General features: G+C 46.1%; 4 protein-coding genes across 4 annotated transcripts; 1 reads left to right on the top strand and 3 right to left on the bottom strand.

Moving 5' to 3' along the window:
* Nucleotides 1–33: 33 nt before the first annotated feature.
* Nucleotides 34–2,319, top strand: pps1 (tyrosine/serine/threonine protein phosphatase PPS1; the record flags this gene model as incomplete). Its single annotated transcript, XM_057093951.1, has 6 exons — nt 34–114; nt 200–791; nt 854–940; nt 997–1,887; nt 1,965–2,142; nt 2,193–2,319. 6 exons carry the CDS (start codon nt 34–36, stop codon nt 2,317–2,319), a joined length of 1,956 nt encoding a protein of 651 aa, XP_056939922.1.
* Nucleotides 2,320–3,103: 784 nt separating this feature from the next.
* On the bottom strand, nt 3,104–5,522 carry N7483_010523 (mismatch repair ATPase MLH1; the record flags this gene model as incomplete). Its single annotated transcript, XM_057093950.1, has 4 exons — nt 3,104–4,798; nt 4,856–5,122; nt 5,181–5,360; nt 5,421–5,522. 4 exons carry the CDS (start codon nt 5,520–5,522, stop codon nt 3,104–3,106), a joined length of 2,244 nt encoding a protein of 747 aa, XP_056939921.1.
* A 285-nt stretch (nt 5,523–5,807) lies between these two features.
* On the bottom strand, nt 5,808–8,782 carry N7483_010522 (uncharacterized protein; the record flags this gene model as incomplete). The annotated part of the gene is made up of 3 exons (XM_057093949.1): nt 5,808–7,851; nt 7,929–8,653; nt 8,711–8,782. 3 exons carry the CDS (start codon nt 8,780–8,782, stop codon nt 5,808–5,810), a joined length of 2,841 nt encoding a protein of 946 aa, XP_056939920.1.
* A 1,257-nt stretch (nt 8,783–10,039) lies between these two features.
* On the bottom strand, nt 10,040–10,681 carry N7483_010521 (CinA family protein; the record flags this gene model as incomplete). Its single annotated transcript, XM_057093948.1, has 3 exons — nt 10,040–10,199; nt 10,254–10,522; nt 10,586–10,681. The coding sequence occupies 3 exons, from the start codon at nt 10,679–10,681 to the stop codon at nt 10,040–10,042; spliced, it is 525 nt and encodes a 174-aa protein (XP_056939919.1).
* Between the last annotated feature and the right edge of the window lie 29 nt (nt 10,682–10,710).

Below are 10,710 nucleotides of genomic sequence, written 5' to 3'. Positions count from 1 at the left end.
GTCCACTGAGTGTGAGCTCAGTCAAATCTTATCATGGCGACTGTGATTGTTCAGCAGCAGCATACGCTGCGCCATTCAACCCCACCTCCCTCCTCCATGTCTCCGGCATTGATGGTTAACCGGCGAGCAAGCCCAATCCCCAACAAACATCTCCCTGTCTGCCCTACGGGCCCTTCACCTGTCGATTATCCCCGTCCAGACTCCCCCGGGCAGCGATCGAGTCACGGTCAAGTCGCGTCGATCCTCTATCCGCCTTTCTGTTATTCCATCATTTCCAACCCCCCCGGGCGCAAAAGTGTATGGTATCAACGCACAGACTCTGGGGGAGGCGCTCGGGTATCAGGCAGCTCAACCGCTACCTGACCCAGCACACATGTTTCCTTGGCTTCATGGATTGCATTCAGACAACCATGTGCAGCTTGGGTTCTTTGCCAGTCGCAAACGTACACAGCGGAAGCCTCCTAAGGCCTGGCGTGGGATCACCCTCGTCAAGCTGGGAGGAGACCTCACCAAGTCTCGGATTCGAGGCGCAGTGTCACCGAATGAGGTGATATCCCCCCTGTCGCGTTTCTTGATGGCCGATCCTCCCGAGGGATTCTCTGTTCGAAACTTTCACATCCAAACAGCCAAACTGGCTCCCCTGTCGGACATTGTAATCTATGGTGCCGACGGGGTTGATCGTGAAGAGTTGATTGCACTCGCGGACGAGTTCTCCCTGGCACAGGCAGCTTGGCGACTGAAGTATGATCCAATGCAGGAACGGAAGTCATACAATACATTTGTGCTAACAAGTAAGTATCATGGCTATTCCCAAGTACCAGAAGTGATGTGCAGATATTGATGATTCCACTAGGCAGTTTTTCCGAGTTTGCTCAAAAATGCCCCAGTTGGGTATCGGCGGACGCAAATGGTTATTTAACTGGTAGCTGCATGGACCTAGGTAAGTTTTCCCAAAATCGCCTTACCTGTTGCAATATACCGACAACAACGTTTTAGTTCAATGGGAGCGCATTGAGATGGCCAACATGTCTCGTGCATCTGAAATCTCAGCAAATGTATGGCTTGGACCAACTCCCGAATATACTGTGCACCCAGATGGATATGATGCATTGGAAAAAGATTCCTATGATCTCATGATCGAAGCTAGTGATGTTGCAAGTATTCCTGGTCCTCGATTTCTTGCTGCAATTGACAAGAAACTTGAGTCTGGTGCTCAACGTATTGAGTTCCCTTCGTCAGGGTCCATTGTTCTGCCCTCGGATAACAGCCGTGAGCTTGAAGATTTTGTAAACACTGTTAGATGGATCTATTACCTGGCTCACCCAGAGCCAACTGAAGAGATGGATCACGATGGTGATGTTGAGACTCGCTCGCCCAGGAAACCCGTTAGAGTGTTGATTCACTGCGGTGACGGATACACAGAGAGCACTTTGCTTGCAGTCGCATATTTCATGTTTGCAGAGGGTGTTCCGGTAAACGAGGCATATCTCAAGTTGCATTGTGACAGAAAGCGCAACTTCTTTGCATACCCCACCGATGTCGCCTTTCTGAGTCATATTCAGACTCGTCTTTTGCAAGAAAGTCCTGCTAACAAGTTCACGCAACCCACTGAGTTGTCTGATCCAGACTGGTTTCTGAGGATTGATGGCTCACTGCCCAGTCGTATATTGGATTATATGTATTTGGGCAACATTAATCATGCCAATAACCCCGAGTTGCTTTGGGCATTGGGAATCAGACGTGTATTGAGCATTGGAGAACCTGTGTCTTGGACTCCAGAGCAACGTGATAAATGGGGTGAAGAGAACCTCATGTACATCGATAACGTACAGGACAACGGGATTGATCCGTTGTGCCAGGAATATGGCCGATGCTTGAAGTTCATTGGTAAGTGAGAACCTGAGAGTCCACGGGTGGTGTTGACATGTTTGACGATGGGTTGTAACTGACTTAATCTGAAATAGAGAATGGAAAGAACGACAAAACCGCAACCTTGGTTCACTGTCGCGTGGGGGTTTCACGATCCGCTAGTATTTGCATTGCCGAAGTAATGGCCGCTAAAGATATGACATTTCCATCTGCCTATTGTTTTGTTCGGGCTAGACGACTCAATGTCATCATTCAGCCTCACTTGCGCTTCGTGTAAGTCACAACTCGATATTTAAGGTGCAATACAACTAACTCTATTTTAGTTACGAGCTTCTACAATGGGAAGAATTCCAAACCCAACGTCTGGGTGGTTCTAGAAGGCGAAAGCTTGAATGGGCTAGCATCTGTCGTGAGATTGCTCTTTTGAACAAGCCATACTCGCGCACCTAGAGCAGTAAAGAGTGAAACTCGAGGCTGATCTCATATGATTGATTATGATGTTCTTTTTCTTGGGGATCTTTGTCTTTGTTTTATTTATTTGTTTCAGTTTGACTTGTCTTTCTAAATACCCGGGGGTTTATTCACGGGCTATGGGCTGCGCCCAGTTTTCATGATTTGAAACACGACTTCTACGACCAGGGCATGATTTTGTTTCCCGAAACACATTTGTTTCATGACCGTTTGGCGCCTGGAGTTATCGGGTGATGGATCGAAAATCATCAAGCAGTCATGTGGACAATGCTATGCCTTGTTCTCATATTGTCTTTGTTTTTTTCTCGAATCCCTATTTACATATCTTCGGATAGTCTTTTTCTTTGGCATTCATACCACATTTGTTCTTCATGACTGCTTCGTTTTCAGACACTTATATTTCATTTCACACCATTTATTCTACTTTTCTTCTTCGTGAGTACTCGAGTACTACTATTTCTTCCATTTTTTGATCGAGAATATGATACGATCACCCCTGATACGATCACCCCAACCATGCAGGTCTGGGAGTTTTTGGAACCATTTTGAACTTACTGTGATTTCGCTGCATGTACTCATCGATAACAAATCTATGGAACCTTGGAAAGGCTGTTGATTCAAGCATGTACAGGAAGCAATGAAAGCCAGAATCGGATTCAGATTCAACGACATACTTTTGGATGTATTAAATATGGATTCTTTTGAAGATGCTACGAGTAGAATCATAGGACCCCAATGTGTCTTGAAAATACCAATAAACTCCTCAGCATCTCTCAAACACTCGATAGAGACCTTTCAGATCAGCAACCTCCACCACACCCCGTAACATCCGTGTAGTGGCAACTAGACGAGCACGAAGAGCTGGAAAGATAGCATACTCAAGCATTCGAGCCATCTGTGCTCGCCGAGTCACAATAAACGGATCCTCAGCTTCCGGCTCAGATGCAGTAGGGTCCTCATCGCTTGTAGGCTCCGGTGGTAAAACAGGCAGTTTCTCTGGGGTGTAAAAGGCCGCTAGCTCACGCAAGAACATACTAAAGCATTCCTCCTCCGAATTCCAATCTACATATAGACCCAAACGGAGTAAGAAGCGCGGGAGTTTGGCAAGAGAGGGGACATAACCCTTCAACAGGAGGGGAATAGAAAGCAAATCACCGTCCTCGCTTATCTCCATGGAAAAATATTCGCTTAGCATTTCGCGGCGCTCAATTAGTGACCGAGAGACTGTTTCCGCAGCTTGCGCAAAGACTGTCTCCGCTTCGTTATCATTGCTGTTGCTGTGCTCTTCTTGCTCTGCCTCGACAGCAATGTTTAATAGGTCAACCAGCTTTGGTGGCGGATCAAGTCGAATAGTTCCAAAGTTTCCGAAGTCTGTTAAGCCGACTTGGTAGAAGAACTCGTTGCAGGCAAGACCGTAGTCTATTAGGAACAGCTTTACGCCGGATTGAATTGCTGCTAGACGTCTTCGCTCGTCTATGAGACCGACGTATGTGTGTGAGGCGAACATTTCAGTTAATGTATTATGCATTTTCGAGCGAACGGCGCTGCGGAGAGATTTGATAGATGTAAGGGCGATTCTGAGGGGTTGTCGGTCTGTGGTCTCGTATTGGAGGCCATCGTCCTCGATGGGAGGAGGTGGGATCCCGGGTTGAACATTGGCATCCGACGTCTCCTGTGCAGGAGAAGGGGCAAGCATGGAAGTGATTTTTCGAACTTTGGAGTCTGTTCTAACAAGTTTGCTCTCATCGGGTCTTTTATATGTGCCTGGTGTTTTTGGAGTGGTTGCAGGTTTTGCGGGTTTTCCGTCTGTTGCACCTTCAGAAGCCTGATCCGGCTGGAGGGACTCGATGGTTTGGGCACCAGGAAGGAGGCTTTGTGTGAGGAATGTACGGCTTGAGTCAACTTGTGCTAGCTTGGACCTGACCTCACTGCATACCATCTCAATAATCTCATCTTCGTTGAGGAAATTGACCTCCCGTTTCGTTGGGTGCACATTGACATCAACGCGATGGGGTTCGATTTCCAGGTCCAGATAGATAAAAGGATGTCCGCCTTTGGGCAGAAATGCGGAGTAGGTCTGCTCTATTGCACGTTTCACAGCAGTTGACTCAACAGCGCGGTGATTGATAAATAGGAGAATAGTCGTCTTCTTGACATGGTAATTGGCATTTGTAGCCAGACCCGAAGCACGGAAACCGAGCTTCTGGTTTGAAGACTCGAATTCGACAAGCTCATTTGCGACTGCACTGCCATGGATTTGGCGGATACGGTCAACTGTACTGGCGGCAGATGGGGTGGAAATGCTCACGCCAGAGTCGCCATGCTTTCTACATGAGAAACCAACCCCAGCACAGTGCACTGCGTATCGCCCAACAACGTCGAGAATTTTGGCATATTCCTCACTGGAAGAGCGAAACGCACGGCGACGACTAGGGATGTTGTAGAATAGATCCTCGACCTGTGACAACGGTCAGAATTGGGTTTCCCTGAGACTCTATAAGAAAGCTGTGCTCACCGTGATCTGGGTTCCCCCACGCCCCGCTGTCGCTTTCGGAGCAGCATTCTGCCCTGGCTTCGCTGGAGCTAGTTTGCCTTCACCATAGTGTGCCCGCCAGGCGCAACTAGAGCCAGCAGTTTTTGTAGTAACAGTCAAATGCGCAATATGGCTGATACTTGCCAATGCTTCACCACGGAATCCATAGGTGCCAATGGATGATAGGTCCTCGAACTCCTTGAGTTTGGAAGTTGTGAATCGCTCACATAGAATGGGCAGATCCTCACGCTTTAAGACGTCAGCTTCAGTCTTTGTATCAATATCCCTTTCGATTTCGAGGTCCTACATCGATCCCATGCCCGTTATCTGTGATTTGCAGCAGTTTTAACCCTCCATCCTTCACTAGGACCTCAATATTTGTAGAACCAGCATCCACCGAGTTTTCGATCAGCTCTTTCAATGCGTGCATTGGAGCTACGATGATTTCGCCGGCGGCAATTTTATTGACGACATTAGGGTCGAGAGCCTAATTGAGGGAATTGTGATTAGCTATACTGCTGTAAATCAACAGTGAAACACTTTCTACCTTGATCCTCTTCGGCTTGTGCACTTCTGATAAATCAGCATCTTCAGCTGCGCGTTTTGAACCTCGTAGATCCGGCGAATCGATCTCCATTTCGGCGTCCATGCTGTCTTGGAAATTCGTGGCGCGTTAGAATCGTGAAGTGGAGAAGCAACGCGGAGCTGGATGCCGCGATAAGATAACGAGCGTTGTTAAATTGACCCCCAGAAAATACATAGTCGCCTAATTAGGCTTAGCCTGTAAGCACTATACCGTTACATGCCAGCTGTACGGAGGGAGCTATTAAAATTCACAAAATATGTACAGTTTTTTCAAGAACTATCCAAACTTTGAAGATGCATGAGGGGTCTTCTTGAAATTCTTCAAGTGTGTAATTAATACATTGAACGGCTAAAGCCATGTGTGTAGACAGTCATAACCCTTGTTCACTTCTGGCAAATCGTAGCCGATCTTCTCTAGAGCCTGGAGGGCCTTTTCAAACCCTCCTAGATCGACTGCTTGCAAAAAGCTAGGTTGTTCATCAGGGAAAATCTTTTGTTCAAATTTCAAGTCCGTCTTGAATATCCAGTCCTTGAATAATTCCTGATCGTCTTCAGGAACTTTTATGTGGAAGAATGTGGCTGTATGGGCTCCAGGGCGGTCCCCAAAATTCGTGCCATCGTCAGCCAGGATAGGGCGCATGGATGAATTCTTTGCCTCCGCTAAAACGAGCTCCGATGCTCCAGAAATCTTTTTTGAGAGTTCTGCAAGCAGAAATTCGTCATTGACCTCGATATATATTGTGGGATCCACTAGATTTAAATGTGGGCAGCGGGAGCATTCATATCCGAGTCCGAGGTCAGTTCCCTGAACACTGGCACTTTTCACGGTTCTCAGTTTGCTACATTGTACCGCTATCAGATACTTCGATCTTGGTGACATCAAAATGACACCACATTTGATGAACATCTCCAAGATATCTTCTACAATCTTTCCGTCAACCCCCACAAATTGGTGTTTGAAGTTCCCAGACACCTCATGAAGGAGAAAGCAACGCCAAGCGAGCATGATGCCCTCAGATGCACTCCAAATTCCAGAAGCCATTGGGCCTTTTGGGGCTAATTGACAGTGCCTTTGCAAGACGTCCTTGATGGCCAGATAGCGTGTACATGAAGAAGAGCGGTCTTCAACAACATGATGCAAGTCACATGCACCGATCAAAACGTAAATTGAAGCAGTGAGGTTGTAACCTCCACCGGATTCTAGAAATTCTGCAACATATTCATAGAAGCCATAATGGGATGCCTCAAAGAGGAAGAAATTTTCGTGGCTTATCAAGTAGGGCGGCCGTACCAGTCCCCGAGGTTCGTTAGCGGCACATTGATGAATTAGGGATAAAGTTCTATGAACTGATTGAGGAAGACCTGGGGAGTAGCTCTGCAGCATGAATGTATGCCAAATGTTAAAGAGAGGATGACGTTCGTAACGGGTAACAGAACACAAAGCCAGTTGTGCTTTGACATATAGCGAGAGGGAGGCGTCATATCCCAATCCGTATTTTTCAAACAGGTTGATCCCTTCGTCACTACCAAGAAAGTCTTTGGCAGTTCTGTGTATGAATTGCACATCCTTTCTTACCCACAGAAGGATTTTTCGTTCATCCTCTGATGCTGATTCACAGTATTCGTGTGAGGGGAAATAACCTGGATCGACCTCCAGAAGTCCACCAGACACTGGCATCAGTGTTTTGGCAGTGTCTTTGCACATCTTCGCCAAATTCTCAACGTATGCAAACTCATTTGGTCTGATAAAAACATCCAAAACATTATCATCTGCTATAAGGGCAAGCATAGCGACGTTCCTTTCTCCATTGAAGGAACTACCAATAAACTCAAAATACCGTGCTGCTTTCTTGATGTATTTCTCATTCTTTTCACTCAATCTAGACCACATGTCCTTGTAAAGCTTCATGAGATCTGGCAGCAGTTTGGTGATGCGGTCGTATATATCGTCCCATGCTTCATTGTACTGTTTGATTCCATGTTTGACACTCTGTAGAACAACATAAACCCATATGAAAACGCCTTCTGCTTTCCATGTAACTTTATCGGAGATTTTTTGATGAAGTTCATCATGAGGCCGAAGCTGAAGCTCTTCGAGAAAGTCGGTTCTGTATTTGTAAATGTCTCCTTGCGTTAAATCCTGCATGCGTAGCGAAGGAAAAGACTCGAATTTGTCAGAGAACAGACGCTCGGGGCGACTGGAGACACAAAGCTTTATTTGTTCCATTGCATTCAACCGCTCCAAGAGAGGAAATAGCTTACTTGGCCCTCCGTCAGATTGAGAAAGTTCATCCAGACCATCCAGAAGAACAAAGTATGCAGAAGAAGAGCAAGGGAAGACTTCAAAGAGTAGCCGTTTTAGATCTTCCACATCCCAATCGGCTATGCCGTTTCTATTAACAAGGCGTGGATCATCACGTAAAATTCGGAGCGCAAAATCTCTCTCTTCGTACAAGACCTCTCTTCGCACAGGACCTGATAAAACAGAGAACAAAGCATCCCTTTCAAGCTCCGCTGATTTTCAGCCCCCGGCTTCCACAGGAAATGTGAGATAATGTTGCATTTTGGTTGCCAGACTTGAAGTGCTTTCTTGGTCCGTTCGTCATTCTCGATGAACTTCATCAATGTACTCTTGCCAGATCCGGGTTTACCATTTACCCAGTACAGACAACGGCTGTCCTCTTGCAGCCACTTGACAAACCCAGCATCTTTCACTTTCTGCTGAATATCATGCTCATGACAGTCCAGACAATCCCGGTCTTTTTGCAGCCACCTAACCAAACCATCGTCTCTAACTTTCTGGCTGGATATTGTGCTACCAGTGCTCATACTGCTGGATGAGACGGCACCATCTGTGTTGTCCCCAGAATTGGCCACTCCGGGGCTGCTTTCGGATTTTTTGTCTGGAAATATCCATTCAAATGTGCTCTTATGTTGATGCAGTATACTGGTCTTTCTGCTGTTCAAATGTTCATATTTCAGACCGAGCAGAAGTTTTTCATAGGCTTGTGCTTCCTCGGATGCTCTGAAATCAACGAGGAGGTCTCGAGTGCGGTGGTTATTATCAAGCAAGTCTTGCTGTTGCTTGTTGAGTTTGTCGTAGATAGAAATCTTGGACCCTTTCGACTGCATTAATTCGCTAAATATTTCAGCAAGGAGCGCCGAATCTAGAGTGGATTTCGCAGCCTCCAGTCGCTATGTACATTCATCGATATGACGTCTGCGTCGCACTGTGCGAAGAGTAGATCTCACGGCCGCAAATCTTTCAAAGCTTTGGCCAGAAGTATAGTCCAGCTCCTTCTGAGTATCTTCTTCGTATTTCATGCACTCTGTGGCGAGTTTTCGAAGGCGCCTTTCTGCATCGGTCGGTTGTGTCGGGTTCAACTATAACGCTTGTTCCACATCGCTCAAAATTTGTTTCCTGTGTGATGTATTCCGTTTGAGGTCAGGATCTGAACTTCCAGTTTTTTTGATGCTGCGGCAGACTTTGGCAGTATCCAGGGCAAATGTTATGACTGTCATGATGTTGCAAGCAAGGCTGAATGCTTCCAGACCGGACATGGTGAAGTCTAGTAATGAAGCTCTGGTCTTTAGCAGTGACAGCGGGGAAAGAGATAACACATACTCAGCAGACTGAGGGGAAACCAGGTTAATCAGTGTCCATAAGCGCCGTGATTAAGGACGATCTCAGCCGCTCAGCTACGCTGCGCCTCATTATTCATACGCTAGACCAAAATTACGAACTTATGCATATCTGCCTAGCCTACTCCGTACTCCCTGTTCTTAATAGGTAAAGTAGTTATAAGGAAAAATTCATAATAAAAGTAAACAGTAAGTGAAGTGAAAGTTACTGTAAGTAAGGTGAAAGTGAAAAGGAAGTAAGAGCTGAGGAAAGTAAGAGTAATGAAGTACCTACAGTGAGGAACGGCAGAACAAAAGCATTAGCATTTTTAGCTATGATAGTGGCCTAGCTAGTACCTTCTTTAGTCTCTGTGTTAAGGGTGATATTTCTCTAGTAAAGTAGCCTTTCCTCTTAGCTACCTATGACTGATCAGATCTCTCACTTTGTCTATTTAGCTAAACCAATAATTAAATTTAAGATAAATAGTTCAGACCTTTTAAAGTGGTAAAAGCCTACCTAGCCTACATATGTGCACCCTTACTAGTAGGACCTATATATGTACTACAGAATCTTAAGGTAGTGGTGTGATGAACTTCAAAGTCGCTATATTGTGTTTTTAAGAATGGATCTACTGACAACCTTGGAAGTGTTAGAAGTGGTCCTATGTCAATTTCTTTTACAATAGACATGAGGCCATTCTCTGTAGCCAAAATTAGCTCTCCGCGCATACGTAGCACCTTCTTTTCTCCAAAATTCCCACATGTGTAAAAGTCCTCCTAGAAACAAGGGGAATATACGCTGAGGATAGGGTAGAACTATGAACCTTGGAAGATATGATAGAGAGCTCCGGAGAACCGTAGGAACAAGAGAGCAATAACTGGATTTGACATGCTCAAAATGAGTTCAGTCCTCAATTCAAAAGCAAAGGCACTTTGAGTATTTCCCAAAGCCCTGGAAGTCTACAGATATGGAGTCTCAATCTGAGATAGTATATCTCTCAATAGTCTCAATGTCTCCCGTGCAAACGCCACCATATTTTCAGCTCGATTATTACTTCCCGTCTCGATTTCTCGTGTAACGCTCCCCTGAGCGCTTGATACAGCCACAGCCACATAGCCGCTGTATATCGTTAGGAATATTATCCACCTTAATTTTCAATTTCACCTAACTTACGGCGTACGGTTTCTCGTTGCCCCGCGGCCTGAAGGTCCAGCCGTGCCACTCTCACTGACCGCATAAGTCGAACCCAGCGTACGGCGAGTATGATCAGCCATGCCCGCGACGATCTCAATTGTCGGGCCTTCGTAGTTGTTGAGGTTTTCCGATGTCCAACCTGCGAATTCTATCCGTGATTGAAGGGTGTATACTGTTAATCCGCCTTTGTATATAGCCGATGCGCCAGGGGCGGAGATCAGGCAGGCGGAGATGAGACCACCTGCAGCCTAGTGGAATATTAATTTGTTTTCTTGACAGGCCGCTGGGATGAATATCGAGTATAAACACACAGTCTCGGCAACAGAAATTGTTTCATTCCGGGCCTTCAGAAGGTCAAACACCTCCTGTATAAGAGGTTGCAGGCTCGGTGGAGGAAATTCCGCCATTGGAAATTATACTTTCAGAGGATGAAGGT

The sequence above is a fragment of the Penicillium malachiteum genome, assembly GCF_028827825.1.
Source record: "Penicillium malachiteum strain IBT 17515 chromosome Unknown utg000005l:1.0-9002435.0:326005.0-9005861.0, whole genome shotgun sequence".
NCBI classification, from domain to species: Eukaryota; Fungi; Ascomycota; class Eurotiomycetes; order Eurotiales; family Aspergillaceae; genus Penicillium; species Penicillium malachiteum.
Note: the sequence above shows the minus strand (reverse complement) of the source record. Positions and strands in the feature narration are given on the sequence as shown.